The sequence below is a fragment of the Medicago sativa genome, chromosome 7 (assembly GCF_051527215.1).
Source record: "Medicago sativa cultivar Bolivia chromosome 7, Bolivia_mono, whole genome shotgun sequence".
NCBI lineage: Eukaryota > Viridiplantae > Streptophyta > Magnoliopsida > Fabales > Fabaceae > Medicago > Medicago sativa.
In genome coordinates this window covers 6,890,716-6,909,431 of record NC_140755.1, presented here as the reverse complement: position 1 = coordinate 6,909,431, position 18,716 = coordinate 6,890,716, and the positions used below count along the sequence as shown (strand labels likewise).

Below are 18,716 nucleotides of genomic sequence, written 5' to 3'. Positions count from 1 at the left end.
AGTTATGGATAACCTACATATAATTTCGGACAAACTATTGCCATTTATTAGTCACCAGAAACAGTTAAATACCAAAAGCGCCAAGGGATTACAAGAGCGATAACCAAACAGAAATTAGTTCTGTTTGGCCAGAATCATGGACATACAAGAGGAGGTGGGTTGGTGTTGAAGAAACGACGAGGATGTTGGAAGAAGGAAGACATTGAGAAGTGGAAGGAGAGATTAATTTGGTGAGAGGGTTGAGATTGTTTTGAAGAGAGTTTTGAAGAATGAAAACATGGATTTCAAAGTAATGTTTTCGATGTTTGTTCTTTGATGATTGAAGTACGCTGAAACATTTTTCGCTCTATTTGAATCCATATTCATCTTGTGTTGTTGTTGCGACTCACGACGATTAGTACATACTAACGGATTATCCACCAAAGAGCTTCTCATATAACAGGAGTTCAACTCATGCTCTTGCGAGGTATGAATCAACTCCTTGCAAACTGAATTGACATTCGTTCACAATTGAGAATCTTCTATTAAACTAGTTTTGTAGAGAAAATAATTGTTTCAAAGATAATCATCCTAGCAGCACACGATATATTTACAGTCATCCTGAATAGTAAAAATACACATATGTAGAAGCCATTTCACAGGGAAATACTAAATAGTACACAATTGAATTAGGTCCTGATTTACAGGACAGTGAAGAGCGATTAGGTACCTTGTCAATGGCAGAGGAACTTTTCGGCATAATGGAAAGTTAAAGTCAGCATAGACATGGCTTGAATATGGTTGATAATAAAATTAAAGTGATTAGGTACCATCCTAGCTTTTTCATGACACATGCTAGTAAGAGTTTCTTTCCTCTTCTCAGTGACTTGTAAGCTCGTACAACAGAAGATCCACAAAGATACTCTAGACCAAGCCAGCACCAATGTCATCACCACAAGGTTCTCCTAACTTTCTTAGACCCAATAAGTACACTGATAGTAATAATGTTGGTGGATTTTAAAAGTAGATGCCCCATATATTCAGCAAAACACCATATGACATTTCAGGAGACCCAAGGTCGAGTACTAACTTACATCTAAGCTTTCAATTATTTCAAAGTGCATCTGCATATTTGGAAGCTTATCAGCAAAATAATACCTTGATAAAACTTCTAACTTCCCCTTGCTCCTGCCGGCTTCCAATTCAAGAAGAAGCAACATTTTATCCTTTTCCTTCCGTATCCAGTCTCGCTGCTCGTCAGTCCATTTTCTCGGCGTTCCATGAAGGACAAAGCGGAGTTGACGTGCTCCATGTATGAGCCTTTTGGAGATTCTCTCAAATACGTCATGGTTTGTTAAGTATGCACCAGTTGAGTTCAAACCAACATCAACATAATGAATCTCACTGATGCTGTTCAGTAAGGCTTCCTTTGTTTGAGGTACTATGGAAATCTCTTCAGTAACTATCTGATTAAGTACTGTTCCACCTTTGCTAAATACAAAGATGATTTTCTTTGGCTGATGAAAACAACAGGAAGGTATGTCTACTTGCCTTTCTGAAATGATTTTTTTACCTGCATTACAAGGAAATTCAGAATATGAAAAGCATGACTGTTTTTAGTATCGAAGAATCACAAGTGATACATCATGCAATCTAGCATATTGGTTCATGCCTTGGTTCATAGGTGTCCATATCATACAAAATAATCCTTAGGCTCGTGACATACTATAGCAATGTTTTCAATCGCAGATCGTACAAAATAATGTTTGTTAAAATTCAACTTGACAGCAGTGCTATAGGCCATTACTTGACAACATTTTGTACTAAATAGTGTATCGCGGAACAATGGGGATTTGTTCAAATTTCGCTGCACCATAGCGCCACTATGTAACAACGCTGTCGTATAAAATATCAAAACCAAATAATAAAAGCATTAGGACATGAAAATTAACAACGGTTTAGATTTTAAACCATCAAAAGTAGCATAATCATAGTAAATTTTAAGGCAGGAATTTGTAGCATATAAGAATGAGAAGAAACATTTCTTACTTCTTGAATGCAATTAGATAGAAGTGAGACGGTTGATGTGGATGCCGGTAATCCAGTTGGATGGTATGACCTTGGTTCTCCATATTGATTCATAGATGGTATAATGTCCTTATAGACAGCAAACGGTCCATTCAAAACAGAAGCTTCAATAACCCAAGCATTTATGAAAGGACCAAATTTGGACAAGATAAATCAGATAGTTTCTGTATATCTGATAGTTTCTCAATCGCTGTTTTACCGGTCCTTTCAACTCGATCACCACATGTTGTTTTGGCTTCAAATTTGTGGTTTTGAGAAACAGAGAAATCGTGACACGATTTCATCAACGTGTCACGATTTTGGCTATGCCGAAAGCATGTTTTGCTGGTGTATAATCGTGGCACGATTTTGGGAAAACGTGACACGATTTTCGGCTTGCTGGGCACGTTTTCAGGATAAGGTTGGTCGTACCTTGGGTCGTACGTATCAAACGTGTCACGATTTGGACAAACGTGACACGATTTTGACAGCTGAAGACTGCTATATAAGTGTTTCTTTGCAGTTTTTGAAGGAGAGCTTGAAGAGAGAGAAACTTGGATTACAAAGGAGGTAACTTTAGGGTTGAGTGTCTTTGTAGTGAGGATCTCTTGGGTTGGGAAACATTGTAAACACCTTGGGTAGTGAGATTTCACCATTGGAAGGATCAAAAGCTTCCTTTTGTGTTTTCTCTTAGGATTCATTGTGAGTGTGGGTGACATGAAAATGGGTAGAAATTAGGTCTTGTTCTTTTGTGAGCTTTTAAGCTAATTTCTTGTAACCCATTTGTATCACTTTCATCTTAGTGGATTGGAGGGCTGCTCTCTCCCCCAGAGTAGGTCATATTGGACCGAACTGGGTTACCATCTTGGTGTGTTTGTTCCTTTCTTTCATTGCTTATCTTTATTGCTTTGATTATGCTTGTGGTGTTGCTCTACACTTAGATTTAGATCTGTTTTTGTTGTTGTTGCTTGGAGACACTTTATCTATTGATTACCACTTCCTTTGCTCCACACATCTTTGTTATTCATTGGTGTGATTTTGTCCGAATTCACAACAATTGGCGCCCACCGTGGGGCATAGGCGTGAATTGGTAAAGTTGGTATCATGGGTTCAAAGTGGGACATCGAGAAGTTCACCGGAAGTAATGATTTCGGGTTGTGGAAGGTTAAGATGCAAGCGGTTTTGACACAACAAAAGTGTGTAGAAGCATTGAAGGGTGAAGCGGCGATGCCGGCACATTTGACACAAGCGGAGAAGCGTGAGATGATAGACAAGGCAAAGAGTGCCATTGTTTTATGTCTCGGAGATAAGGTTTTAAGGGATGTCGCGAGGGAGGCTACCGCGGCATCGATGTGGGCTAAGTTGGAGTCATTGTACATGACGAAATCGTTGGCTCATAGGCAACTCTTGAAACAACAACTCTATTCATTTAGGATGGTGGAGTCTAAAACAATCTCGGAGCAATTGGCGGAATTTAACAAAATTCTTGATGATTTGGCCAACATTGAAGTTAATATGGAAGATGAGGATAAGGCTTTGTTGTTACTTTGTTCATTACCAAAGTCTTTTGAGCATTTCAAGGATACCATCCTTTATGGTAAGGAGGGCACCACTACTTTGGAGGAGGTCCAATCGGCTTTGAGAACCAAGGAATTGACCAAGTTCAAGGACTTGAAGATTGATGATGGTGGTGAAGGCTTGAATGTTACAAGAGGGAGAAGTGAGCAAAGAGGAAAAGGCAAGGGGAAGTCGAGGTCCAAGTCTAAGTCCAAGGGCTTTGACAAATCAAAGTATAAATGCTTTCTTTGTCATAAGCAAGGTCACTACAAGAAGGATTGCCCGGATAAAGGGGGCAATGGTAGTTCTTCCGTTCAAGTTGCGGTGGCGTCCGATGAAGATGGTTATGAGAGTGCGGGTGCACTAGTGGTCACAAGTTGGGAACCGGAGAAGAGTTGGGTTTTGGACTCGGGATGCTCTTATCACATGTGTCCTAGGAAGGAATATTTTCAGACTTTGGCTCTAAAAGAAGGAGGAGTTGTTCGACTCGGAAATAACAAAGCGTGCAAAGTCCAAGGCATGGGCACCGTTCGTCTAAAGATGTTTGATGGCCGTGAATTCCTTTTAAAGGATGTGAGGTTTGTTCCCGAACTTAAGCGAAATTTAATTTCCCTTAGCATGTTTGATAGTCTAGGTTATAGCACTAGAATTGAGCATGGGGTTTGTAAAATTTCGCATGGTGCATTGATTACGGTTAAAGGGTCTAAAATGAATGGCTTATACATTTTAGATGGTTCCATAGTAATTGGTAATGCATCGGTAGCTAGTGTTGTACCTCATAATAATTCTGAATTGTGGCATTTGAGATTGGGGCATGTTAGTGAAAGAGGTTTAGTTGAACTAGCTAAACAAGGTTTGCTAGGAAAAGATAAATTGGACAAGCTAGAATTTTGTGAGCATTGCATACTAGGCAAGCAACATAGAGTGAAGTTTGGTAGTGGTATGCATCATTCTAGTAGACCTTTTGAGTATGTGCATTCGGACCTTTGGGGTCCTTCCAAGACTCTTACTCATGGAGGGGGTTCCTATTTTCTTTCCATCATTGATGATTATTCTAGGAGAGTGTGGGTCTTTGTTTTGAAAAACAAAAGTGACACCTTTGAGAAGTTTAAGGAATGGCACACTCTCATAGAAAATCAAATGGGAACTAAACTAAAAGGTTTGAGAACTGACAATGGCCTGGAGTTTGTTTCAGAGCAATTTAATGAGTTTTGCAGGTTAAAAGGAATCAAGAGGCATAGAACCGTACCGAGAACACCGCAACAAAATGGTCTTGCTGAACGGATGAATAGGACCCTTTTGGAGCGGGTGAGGTGCATGCTTCTAGGAGCTGGGTTACCTAAGAGTTTCTGGGGTGAAGCAGTGACAACTGCTGCTTATTTGATCAATAGATGTCCATCAACGGGAATAGACTTCAAGACACCTATGGAGGTATGGAGTGGGAAACCGGCAGATTACTCCTCTTTGAAGGTTTTCGGAGCTTTGGCATATGCGCATATCAAGCAAGACAAGCTTGAGCCTAGAGCTTTGAAATGTGTCTTCATTGGTTATCCGGAAGGTGTGAAGGGTTACAAGTTGTGGAAATTGGACTCTAGTGGAGGATCAAAAGTCTTGATTAGTAGGGATGTTACCTTTGATGAGACCCGTATGGGGATGAAGTGTAAAGACCTAGAGACTTTAGAACCGGAAACAATGGTGGAGGAAACTCAGTTTGAGGTGGAGCTTCCAAATGAAGAGAAAGATGATGTGGAAGATGAAGCTTCAACATCGGATACAAGTGGAACTCAACCGGTAGTGGATCCCGATTATCTTTTGGCTAGAGATAGAGAAAGGAGGACCATTACGGCACCTAGAAGATATGGTTATGCGGACTTGGTGTGTTTTGCTCTAAATGCGGCTGAAGATGTGCAAGACTCGGAGCCTAGAAACTTCAAGGAGGCATTTGAGAGCAAAGAAAGCAAGTATTGGTTGAAGGCGGTGAATGAAGAGATGGATTCATTGGAAAAGAACCAAACTTGGAAACTTGTGAAGCTACCTAAACACCAAAGGGTAGTTGGATGCAAGTGGATCTTCAAGAAAAAGGAAGGTATTCCGGGAGTTGAAGGTCCTAGGTACAAAGCAAGACTTGTGGCCAAGGGTTTTACTCAAGTGGAGGGGATCGACTACAATGAGATCTTCTCACCGGTGGTGAAACATTGTTCCATAAGGATACTTATGGCTATTGTGAATCAATTCAATCTTGAGTTGGAACAAATGGATGTAAAGACCGCTTTCTTACATGGTGACCTTGAAGAGACAATCTACATGGAGCAACCGGAAGGTTTTGTGGAGGACAAGTCTAAGGTATGTCTTTTGAAGAAATCTTTGTATGGGTTGAAGCAAAGCCCAAGGCAATGGTATCGTCGGTTTGATGAATTTCTTTTGAAGACCGGCTTTGTGAGAAGCGGGTATGATTCTTGTGTGTACATGTTGAAGAGGGGTGAGAAAGTCATTCTCTATCTCCTTCTATATGTGGATGATATCTTGATGGCAAGCTCTAGCAAGGATGAGATTGTGAAGCTCAAAGAAAAGTTAAATGGTGAATTTGAGATGAAAGATCTTGGTCCGGCAAAGAGAGTTCTTGGAATTGATATCTTGAGGAATCGTGACAAAGGTGAACTTTTCTTATCTCAACTTAGTTATTTGAAGAAGGTGGTGGAGCGTTTTAGAATGACAAACTCTAAAACCGTGAGCACTCCCTTGGGTCACCACACAAAGTTGTCCATAAAACAATGTCCTCAATCCGAGGATGAGAAGCAAGCGATGGAAAGTACTCCCTATGCAAGTGGGGTTGGAAGCATCATGTATGGAATGGTTTGTAGTAGGCCGGACTTAGCTTATGCGGTTAGCATTGTGAGTCGGTTTATGGCAAATCCGGGTATTGTGCATTGGCAAGCTTTGAAGTGGGTGTTGAGGTATTTAAACGGGTCTTTGAAGTGCGGTTTGAAATACACAAGAGCAGCTCAAGATGAAGATGCTTTGGAGGGGTATGTTGATGCGGACTATGCGGGCAATGTGGACACAAGAAAATCTCTATCGGGTTTTGTGTTTACTCTTTATGGCACGGCTATTAGTTGGAAGGCAAATCAACAATCCGTGGTGGCATTATCTACCACTCAAGCGGAGTACATTGCCCTTGTTGAAGGGGTGAAAGAGGCCATATGGTTGAAAGGGATGATTGGTGAGTTAGGAATTACTCAAGAATGTGTGAAAATACATTGTGATAGCCAAAGCGCCATTCACTTGGCGAATCATCAAGTGTATCATGAGAGGACAAAGCACATTGACATTCGCTTGCACTTTGTTAGAGACATGATTGAAGCAAAAGAGATTGTGGTGGAAAAAGTGGCATCGGAAGAGAATCCGGCGGATGTGTTTACCAAGTCATTGCCTAGATCAAGGTTCAAGCATTGCTTGGACTTGATCAAGTTTGTTGAAGAGTAATTCCCTTTTGGAGAGAGCAGCATGGTGGTTGATGGTTAAACTGACATCATCACCAAATTAGAAGTCAAGGTGGAGAATGTTGTTTTGGCTTCAAATTTGTGGTTTTGAGAAACAGAGAAATCGTGACACGATTTCATCAACGTGTCACGATTTTGGCTATGCCGAAAGCATGTTTTGCTGGTGTATAATCGTGGCACGATTTTGGGAAAACGTGACACGATTTTCGGCTTGCTGGGCACGTTTTCAGGATAAGGTTGGTCGTACCTTGGGTCGTACGTATCAAACGTGTCACGATTTGGACAAACGTGACACGATTTTGACAGCTGAAGACTGCTATATAAGTGTTTCTTTGCAGTTTTTGAAGGAGAGCTTGAAGAGAGAGAAACTTGGATTACAAAGGAGGTAACTTTAGGGTTGAGTGTCTTTGTAGTGAGGATCTCTTGGGTTGGGAAACATTGTAAACACCTTGGGTAGTGAGATTTCACCATTGGAAGGATCAAAAGCTTCCTTTTGTGTTTTCTCTTAGGATTCATTGTGAGTGTGGGTGACATGAAAATGGGTAGAAATTAGGTCTTGTTCTTTTGTGAGCTTTTAAGCTAATTTCTTGTAACCCATTTGTATCACTTTCATCTTAGTGGATTGGAGGGCTGCTCTCTCCCCCAGAGTAGGTCATATTGGACCGAACTGGGTTACCATCTTGGTGTGTTTGTTCCTTTCTTTCATTGCTTATCTTTATTGCTTTGATTATGCTTGTGGTGTTGCTCTACACTTAGATTTAGATCTGTTTTTGTTGTTGTTGCTTGGAGACACTTTATCTATTGATTACCACTTCCTTTGCTCCACACATCTTTGTTATTCATTGGTGTGATTTTGTCCGAATTCACAACACCACAGAAAAAGATTGCATTTGCTATAGGCACCTGTAACAAATCAGAACAATCTCAGGTAAGAAAACTGTTTCATTTTTTCATAAAGTGAAATGAAAATTCTGTATAGACTAAGCTTTTGGATTTTTTTAATAAACTGTTTCATTTTTCTAACTTACACTTAAAGTTCTTGTTTCAGAAGAAAGGCAAAGAGATGCACCAACTCTATGGAATGTCTCCCTGTTAGAAACCAACCACGCTCAAAACTCCACTCCATCGTTCCATTTAAAATTCTGAAAGATGAGTGTATTGCTACTGCATAAAGGGGCATGAAACTAACCACTCTTGTCAGCAACAAATTCAAGAAAATATAAGTTTGTTCAAATTACACTACAGTGCTATAGGCCTATTGCCACAATTCGACAACAGTTTGTTCAAAGTGTATTCAAGAGTATATTACTATTGCATCAAACTAGCAAGTACAAATATCCAATATAAACTGCTGCGGTCAATCACAGATCACAATATATAGTGTTTTTTTCAATCAAATCAGTGTTGTCGATGGCAGAATGCAAAAAACCCACCATATAAACACGCTAATGCATCATCATGGCAAACATCCCTTTACAAATTACCCATCGCGATTCCCGGTTGTGAAAAAATATACAACGCCATTCCAACATGGAGGCACCGTGGCCCCTATTCAACGGTTCAAATTCTTCTACAGTATAGCCGCTATTTGACAACACATAGGTTATGTTTAGTTCCACTTTTTAAGCAGCCAAAATTGATTTTAGAGGTATGAAATTGATTTTAACATGTTTGATGAGTCTAAAGTAAAGTTGATTTTAGCATTAGTTGCTTTTAAGTCTAAGCGCGATTTTTACACCTGCTATTTTTTTTTTCTTCCTAACTCTCTTTAATGTGACGGCGCCATGGCTGTCATTTGACAACACAGGTTCAAATTCTTTTACAGTATAGCTTCTGTCTGAAAACACTTAGGGTGTGTTTGGGAAGAGGGTTTAGGAGGGGAAGAGAGGGGAGGACTCACTTTTATTTTTTAAATTACGAACAATGTAAAATGTCTTTTTAAGATAAATTAAGTGTTTTTGAATGATTATATAATCATTTATCATGTTGTTAATTCAATTTTTTAAAAATCATTTTATAATGTCTTTAAAGTAAAAAAGGAATGTAAGTTCTCCCCTCCCTTCCCCTCATAAACCCTCTTCCCAAACACACCCTTAGCCTATGTTCTTTTCTTTGATAAGAAGGGAGACAAAAATTTAGACGAGACAAAAAACGAATTTAAAAAAAGGAATTTGAACATGATAAAGTAAATATTGTACATTTTGTTTGTGACAATATAAGGAATAGTGTAAATTGTCTGTAATTTTATAGGGTTGTTGAAGAAGTTTTAGATTTTCGAGTTATTATTTTAGCAAAAAATTAGACTCGATAAAAAAAATCACATAATTTTCATATGTAATTTGTCAACTCAACATAACACTTATGCAATTTTCAATTGTCACATGCTACCAAAGACCAAAAAGTGAAGGAATTTGAAATAATAGGGGTTGGATGAAAAAAATTGCGTGAATGAATAGACATCCAAAAATTAAATTTTAAGATAAAAATTTAAACAAATGACATCCAAAAACTTAAAAGACAGCTCATCATAACGTTGTGACTTCTGGAGGATCCTACACTGAGTTTAATCATCTCATTATACTAACATAACCCATGCAAATGAGATTGACATTGCATCTTCATCCTATACCTTAAGGAATTAGGTATGGGGGTATATCATTTAAATGTTCTCTAACATTTACTCTTGTATTCAATGCAAAACTTTAACTCACACTTGACAGACTAACATCTCTTCCTTAAGTATGAGACTCTATGCATCTGTGATCTATCATCATGAACCACACCCGCTTCCCCCACAGAGTTGAATCGGGCTATGTTCTCACGACTGGGCCTTCCGAGGCAATGGCGAAGCTAGCATAAATATTACGCGGGGGCCAAATTTAAAGAAAAATGAAATTTTATTTAAAAACAAATTTAATCCTAAACTTAACCAATATGTTATAAAAAAAATCACAATAATTTTTAATTACATGAAATGTAACTAAAACAATAACAAAGAAAATAAAAATTGACAATAGCTATTTAGAAATGTTGGACACAAAGCCTTTTAAAAAGTCAATTTTATTCACAATTGATTGTATACTAACTAGACTAATAATGTTTTTTTCAATGATAACAAGACTAATAATGTTTTTTTCAATGATAACAAATAAGTTATGGGTCTTGTTAAAAGTATCCCAGGGCACTCTTTAAGCAATCCAAAATAAGAAATTATTGAGGGTAGCTAAATATAAAAACATACCAACTCATTCAATAAAAATAATTGTTTTGGGGTAGCCATGGCTACCACATTGTCTTGGAGGGCTACACCCCTGTTCCAAGGGAGCCAACGCTGGTGTGAGTTGAGTCATAGATAGAGAGCAACCACACAAATGAGAATGATACCATCTTTTCACACAATATTTTAAGGCACTAAGTGTATGAGTTTTTTAACTTATATATTTGTCAACCTCTATTTTTCTTCTCAATGTTGGACTGTAACTGACACTTGATACATCACAAGATTATCTCCGTCATGTTTGACGGAATTCTAGCCCGTGTTTGATACCTCGGTATCTACATTAATTTATAATTAAAATAACAACGTAAATCATATCGATCTGATTAAAGCAATAATTTTAAACACAGATCACAGATCCACAATGAATTACTTAAGCCAACATATTTACCTTTATTTGTTTAATTTCATGTTTAGAAACCAAAAAAGAAGCTATAGTTCAAAAAAAAAAAAAAGTCACTAAAGTTAGCCCATTGACGTAGAAAAACTCGCAAACGAGGAAAACACACATGCACAAATTTTTTATATTGACAAAGTCAATAGGCAACACGAGACACATATGCATGTCTAGACGTAACCAACGAGGAAGAAAAGATATCATGCTGGTCAACATTTAAGTGTTGGTCCCCTCAAAAAAAGATAAACATTTAAGAGTTTGTTACATAAAATAAGAGAAATGTAGAAGATTCGTTTTAACTTTTTTTTTTTTAAGCCGTGTTCTTTAACATTCTTCTTAATGCTCCCTCGGGTGAAACACTCATAGACTTAAAAATGATTTTTTTTAAGGGACATAAAAATAAAATAAAAAAGGTGCGTCAAAAAAAAAAAGTTCCCTAAAAAAAAGATAAATCTTACAGAGTATTTGAAATAGAGCGTCTGTAACATTCTTATAACAATAATTACGAAAATTTATGACATCCTTATTTATTAATTCTACCGTAGGCAGGCTTACAGGCGCTCCTATTCGCCGGATGTGAGATCCAATTGGGGGGAAGGGGGCCAGGCAGGGTGCCACCAAAAGGGGGGGTTGGGGAGGATTGGCTAGATGTGAGACCAAGGAGAAGGAAGGTGCGTCGTCAGGCAGATCGAGATCGGGACTGGAAGCTGGAGGACAACAGGTTCAGAGGATGGGTTGAAGCTGGTGACCGTCAGTCTAGATTTAGAGATTCAGGCCATGGTTACTACGACAGTGATGTGGGTTTTTATCAAGATGGGTTTGAAGACCGGTATGCTCGTGAAACTGAGGAAGATTGGCATCGTGGTCAGGGTCGGAGGTATTCAAGGAACTCTCGGCGCCGGGATGCTTGTATGATGCGTGACGGAAAGCATAAAGAAGCTCGGAGAGTTGAGGGTAGCGACAAACCAGTACAACCTTTGGTAACTACAAACAACAACACAACAGAGGCTGGCAATCAAACTCGAAGGTTTGTTACATTTTATTTTACAAATTTTCCTCTTCAACTATCGAATTTTTATCTGAGAAAAGGCTTTGAGGTTTGTGGGATGTTGGAAGAGGTGGTTGTTCCGAGACGTCGTAATGTGAGTGGGGAATCTTATGGCTTTGTCCGCTATTCCAACGTTCGTGATGTTTCGAAATTACTGAAAGCGGTAAACGCTGTTTGTTTTGGTCACTACAAAATCAAAGCAAAGGTGGCTAAGTTTGACAAAGGGGCAGCGGCGGAGGTTGAGAGGTCTGTTGAGGGTGGAGGAGATGGAGAGTTGGTAAACAAGGAAGTGATGAAGGCTGGTGCGGTTGAGAAGACGGCTGAAGGAATTAAAAAAGCGAGCTTGCGGATTGTGAAAGGAGGTGGTATGGTAGAGGGTGAGGGAGCAGGAGGCGAGACAGGGGACAATGTAGACGTGACAGAGCCTGTTCATCCGGTGGTGGGTGTGAAGGTAGGAGGTATTACAGTCAGGCTGGAGAAGGGTCGAGGTAAAGTAAGTAAGGTAGGTGGTGTAAAAAAGAAGCTATCTGGTTGTGTTAAAGGAGTCAAACAGAGAGAAGGGGAGCAACCTATAATCAAAAAGTTAATCCGGAAGTACAAATCAAGTGAGGAAGATCTGTTGTGGGCTCGTTCTGGTGTATTGGCTTCAGTGACTAATGGGGAAACCATTCCAGCGGTCCAAAATAGAATTGCTGATGCAGGTGTCGACAATATTGATATAATACCGCTACGGCTGACAAAGTGTTTATCCGTAGCTCTTCGAAGGTTAATATCACTACTATTTTGCATGAAGCTAAGGATTTGTTTGATCATTTCTTTACCAATATTGTGAGGTGGGAGAAGAGTATTGTGCCTTTCCAATGGGGTGCTTGGCTAAGATTGTACGGCGTTCCGTTACATGCTTGGAATGAAGTATTTTTCAAACTGTGCATCGTTGATTGTGGTAGGTTCCTTCGTTTGGATTCTTGTTCGGTGGAGAAAGAGAGATTTGATTATGCTAGGGTCTTGATTGCTACTTCAAAGCTTGAGATTATTAATTGTCAAGAAACAATTTTAATAGACGACGTTTTGGTGACCGTCAAAATTGTTGAAGAATGGGGCTTCAATATTGGTGATGATGTTTGTTTGTTTGAAGATGATGATGGCTCTGATGGAGAGAAATCACAACAGGATGATGTCCGGTTAGAAAAGGATAATGAGGTTAATGCTGATTTTTTGGTTAATGAAATTGCGCAAGACTTTGCGGAGTCAGAGGGGTTCAACAATGGCGCTGATGTAAATGAGATTCAAGCTGTTCCTTCACAAGCAATTCCAGATCTGTTCAGTAGTCAACAGCGGCATATTTCAGCAAACAAGGATGTGCCGCCTTCAGCAGAAGCAGCATCTCAGTCTGCCCAGTCTATTCCGCATGTAGAAGTGACTTCTGCAGCTCCAACGGCTGTCCAATTTTCTGACATTCACTCGCAGATTGTGGAGCCTCCTAATCAGGGTCAAAATGCCACTCAAAGGTAGCAGATTCGCTCAAAGTCTTGCCCACCCCGGGCTGATTGCTTGCTGCCTCCCGGCCCATGGAGCTTGGAAGTGTTAAGCGCCCATCATCATAGTAATGCAGGGGATGTATCTTCACCGAGGCAATGTTTATTTACAGGGATGAGGAATAGTGATGGTTGTTTTAAAGGGGAGGCAACTGTTCAACGTCGGAAGAAGGTCGATGGTGTAATGCACCATAATGTGCATAACATGAAAAAAGTGGCAAGACTCCCTAAGGAGGATAGAGTAGCAGTTTTGAAATACTTAAGGAGAAATGAGCGCAAGCATCAAGGTTCATCTAAATTGAAAAAGGCGGTAACTATGATTTCCAAAGATTTAACGGATAATTCTTCTTCTTCATGCTCAGTTAACAATGATTTGAAACATTGGGTGGTTTTACATGGGAGCGAGAAAGTGGTGAGGGAGGATGTTTTGAATTTAGGGGAGTCTATTGGTGTTCAACTTAGTGGTTGTAGCAATATGTTTGGGGTGCTCGCTAAGTCAAGGAAAGGAAAGAGGCGGGGGGTTGTTGTTGAGGAGAGTGTCAACTCTTCTTTAGAGGGTGTTGTGTAGTTGCCATAGATGATAATGGTGAGGGGGTGGGTGAGGGTGTGTGTGATGAAGCTACTTTCTTGGAATGTAAGGGGGTTGGGAGGCTTTGAGAAGAGGAAGGAAGTTCGTTCTATTGTGAAGGAAAAGCGTCCGTTGATTGTGTGCTTGCAAGAAACTAAAATGCAATTATGTGATGCCAGGTTGTGCTTGTCTATTTGGGAAGGGCAGCAATTTGCCTTCTCTTTTCGTCCGTCTATAGGGGCGTCAGGGGGGCTGTTGACTATGTGGGATTCTTCAGAAGTGGAGGTGTAGTCTACTAGTAGTTTTGATCATGTCTTGTGTATTCATGGGCGGTTTATTTCTTCTAATGAAGAGTTCCATCTTTTTAATGTGTATGCCCCGTGTGAGGCTAATGCGCTGCAATTGCTTTGGGATGATCTGTCGGTTCGCGTTCAGGCTTTGAGAGGTCAAAAAGTGTGTGTTTGTGGTGATTTTAACGCTGTCCGGTGTAGGGAGGAAAGGAAGTCAACGTCGGTTTATGGGGGAGCTGATTATGGCCCGTTTAACCTTTTCATTGAGGAAAATGTTTTGATAGATTTACCATTGTGGGGACGTAAATTCACTTGGTTTAAAGGGGATGGTCGATCGATGAGTCGGATTGATAGGTATTTGGTTTCTGAAGAATGGTGTCTGGTGTGGCCAAATTGTACTTAAGTTGCTCAGTTAAGAGGTTTATCAGATCACTGTCTGTTGATTCTCTCGGTTGATGAAGAAAATTGGGGACCTCGGTCTACTCGTTTCTTGAAGTGTTGGTCGGACTTACCAGGTTACAAGCAATTTGTCTCGGAGAGGTTGAAATCAATGCATGTAGAAGGATGGGGTGGTTTTGTGCTAAAAGAAAAGTTCAAACTTATTAAATTTGCTTTGAAAGAGTGGCATGCTTCTCATACTCGTAATTTAAATGCGAAAATTGCTAACTTGAAAGATCGTATGGCCGAATTGGACGACCAAGGGGCAATTGATATGTTGTCTGCGGATGATTGTGATGAGCTTCGTGGTTTGTCTGCCAATATTCATTCTCTTTCCAGGCTTAATACCAGTATCTGTTGGCAACAATCGAGGAATCAATGGCTTCGTGAAGGTGATGCAAATTCAAAAATTTTCCATTCTATTTTATCTTTCCGTCGTCGTCATAATGCTTTATGTTCAGTTGCGGTTGATGGTGTGTTGATGGAAGGAGTTGAGCCTGTTAGGCATGCTGTGTTTAATCATTTTGAGCAACATTTTAAGAAGCAAAATGTGGTTCGTCCTAGCGTCTCTAATCTTCATTTTCGCTCTCTCTCTTTGGCCGAGGGTGGGGGTTTGATTAAGCCTTTCTCTGTGGATGAGGTAAAGGGAGCTGTGTGGGATTGTGAGAGCTTCAAAAGTCCGGGACCTGATGGGGTCAACTTTGGTTTTATAAAAGATTTTTGGCTTGACCTAAAAGATGATGTTATGCGGTTTGTGTCGGACTTTCACCGGAACGGTAAATTGACAAAAGGTATTAATACAACTTTCTTTGTTCTTATTCCAAAGGTTGAAAATCCGCAGAGACTTAATGAGTTCCGACCTATATCCTTGGTGGGGAGTATGTATAAAATTCTAGCAAAATTGTTGGCAAACAGATTGAGGATGGTGATTAATAGTGTTGTTTCTGAAACTCAATATGCTTTTATTAAGAACCGCCAAATCCTTGATGGTATCCTTATAGCTAACGAGGTGGTTGATGAAGCTAGTAAGCTAAAAAAGGAGCTCCTGTTGTTTAAGGTGGACTTTGAAAAGGCTTTTGATTCTGTTGATTTCAATTATCTGGATAATGTCATGGAGTGTATGTCATTTCCTGTTTTGTGGAGGAAATGGATTCGAGAATGTATTGGTACTGCTACAGCTTCAGTCTTAGTCAATGGCAGCCCTACATATGAGTTTACTCTTCATAGAGGATTAAGGCAGGGGGACCCTCTCTCCCCTTTCTTGTTTCTTATTGCGGCCGAGGGTCTTCACATCCTGATGAAATCTATGGTTGACAATCGGTTGTTTACGGGCTATTCGATTGGGGCAGCCAACCCGGTGGTCATATCTCATTTACAATATGCTGACGATACTTTGTTGGTGGGTCAGAAAAGTTGGGCGAATGTCCGTGCTCTTCGGGCGAACCTTGTTATTTTTGAGATGATGTCTGGTTTGAAGGTTAATTTTAACAAAAGCCTACTGGTGGTTGTTAATATTCAGAGCTCGTGGCTGGGAGAGGCGACTTCAGCGTTGGGTTGTAAAGTGGGTAAGGTTCCTTTCTTGTATCTTGGTTTACCTATTGGGGGAAATCCTCGGAGACTTTCGTTTTGGGACCCGGTTGTGAATCGGATTAAATCTAGACTGATGGGTTGGAATAGTCGGTTCCTCTCTTTTGGCGGTCGTTTGATTCTCCTAAAATCAGTCCTGGCTTCTCTGCCTGTCTATGCACTTTCTTTATTCAAAGCTCCATCAGGTATAATCTCTTCCATTGAATCTGTGTTGAATAATTTTTTTTTTGGGGGGGGGGTGTGAGGAACATAGGAAAATATCTTGGATAGGGTGGAATACTATTTGTTCCACAAAGGAGTCTGGAGGTCTGGGGGTTAGGAAATTGAAGGAGTTTAATGTAGCTTTGCTAGGTAAATGGTGTTGGAGGTTGTTGGTGGATAGAGAAGGGTTGTGGTTTCAAGTGTTAGTTGCCCGTTATGGGGCTGTCGGCGGGAGGCTGGAGGTAGGGGGCCGAAGTTGTTCTTCTTGGTGGAAGGAGATTGGGAGGATTCGAGAGGGTGTTGGTGATGTTGGGGGTAGGTGCTTTTGTGACAATGTTGTGAGGAAGTTGGGTGATGGGAATGAAACACTGTTTTGGTCTCATAGATGGTTGGGTGGCATAGCTCTTTGTGATCGCTTTCCCCGTTTATTTGAGTTGGCTGAGAACAAATTGGAGACTGTTACTACTATGTTCTCTCGTGGCCTTGACCAGGGTGGAGGGGGTTGGCGGTGGAGGAGGCGGTTGTGGGTTTGGGAGGAGAATTTACTAGATGAGTGTAGGGCTTTACTGTTTGATGTTTCTCTTGTTTTTAATGTTTCAGATAGTTGGGTATGGCTCCCTGATCACATGGGGGGTTACTCGGTTTGAGGTGCTTATGAATTCTTAACCTCTACTGACACTGCTCCTTTGGATAGCCCTCTAGATCTCGTGTGGCATCATCAGGTTCCGCTTAAGGTGTCGATCTTTGCTTGGCGGCTTTTACGGAATAGGTTACCTACGAAAGTAAATCTGGCATTTAGAGGTGTTCTTCAGTCGGATGCGCCTCTTTGCGTAGCAGGGTGTGGTCAGGTCGAATCAGCTGATCACTTGTTCATTACTTGCCCTACTTCTGTTGCGTTGTGGCAGCAATTGCGGCAGTGGATTGGTTTTGTGGGAGTGGATATTAATAATGTTGCTCATCATTTGATTCAGTTTGTGCATATGTCATGTGGTGGTAAAACTAAGCGTTCGTTTCTACAATTAATTTGGCTTCTTTCTGTTTGGGTTTTGTGGAACGAACGCAATAACCACCTTTTCAACAATGTTATTTCTGATGTATCTAGGTTGATTGATAAGATTAAATCTTTGTCTCTAGCGTGGCTTTTGGCTAAAAAGGCTATTTTCGTTTGTGGTACTCAGAAGTGGTGGTCAAGCCCTTTGGATTGTCTAGGTATTGGCTAACCACCAAGTATAGGTTTTGTTTTTCAATTTCTGCTGGTTTGTTTTGACTCTTGTTGTATAGTTTGAGTGGTATTCTAGGCACTTCTTGTGCTTGGAAGCTACTATTTTTGTTATATATATTCCATTTTGGCTTGTTCAAAAAAAAAATCTGCAACAACTTAACCTAATTTTTTCCCGCACCAATTTCATTCCTATCCTCTTGCATTTTTTTGCCTTTTTTTGACAATATTTTGTACAGTTATTTAAAACTAAAAAAATGCATCGTTCCTTTCCTTTTGCCTTTTTTTTTTGACAATATTTTGTACACTTATTTAATACTAAAAAAATGCGTCGTTCTTATCCTCTTGCCTTTTTTTTGTGACAATATTTTGTACACTTCTTTAATACTAAAAAAATGCATCTTTTTTTTTTATAAATATTTTGTACACTTATTTAATACGTTTACAAACAGAATACCCTTATTTCCATGCAAACTCGGCTGCTTTAATTTGCATGCAAACTCGGCTATATACAGCAAACCCAAAACCGTGTTTCTCTAAAAAATAAAAAACCTAAACCGTGGTAAATAAAAACCCTAAACCATGGTAAATTTTCATTTGTTAAATAATTTTTTGTTTAATGAATTAATGGCTACTTCAATTTCAGCATTATTTGCTTCGATAAATGTAGTTTTTTATTTGTTTTTGAATTTACAAATTTGTTAAGAAAAAATTGAAGGAAAATTTGCTATTATTTTCAAAACTGATTTTTTTCTTCAAATTTTTATCATGTCCACTAAAAAATTCATACTACCAAACACTATTTTTGAAAGTTAATGACCCGTAAGATTTTTGAATGTCAAACATTCTCTGATTATTTTTAATGTTAATTAATAGTTGAAAAAATCTCTAAATTATTGAATGTCAAAATCATTTTTATTTAAATTTCTTTATAGACACAGGGTCTATGTGGTTGTTAGTTATAACTTTTAAAAAGATCACTTTTAAGAGCATTATTTCTCTTTGTTATTGTTTTTTCAAAACCAGGATCTAAAAAAAAATCTAAAAACAATT

The 18,716-nt window shown here is 39.5% G+C and overlaps 1 protein-coding gene and 2 pseudogenes across 1 annotated transcript; 2 read left to right on the top strand and 1 right to left on the bottom strand.

The window, feature by feature from the left end:
• Positions 1-984: 984 nt before the first annotated feature.
• LOC146903879 (uncharacterized) lies at positions 985-8,506 on the bottom strand (annotated as a pseudogene).
• Positions 8,507-10,381: 1,875 nt separating this feature from the next.
• On the top strand, positions 10,382-13,928 carry LOC146903878 (uncharacterized; annotated as a pseudogene).
• Positions 13,929-13,943: 15 nt separating this feature from the next.
• LOC146903877 (uncharacterized) lies at positions 13,944-17,664 on the top strand. The gene is made up of 5 exons (XM_085725657.1): positions 13,944-14,213; positions 14,316-14,613; positions 14,734-16,428; positions 16,595-17,052; positions 17,167-17,664. Exons 1-5 carry the CDS (start codon positions 13,944-13,946, stop codon positions 17,662-17,664), a joined length of 3,219 nt encoding a protein of 1,072 aa, XP_085581783.1.
• The last annotated feature ends 1,052 nt before the right edge of the window (positions 17,665-18,716 follow it).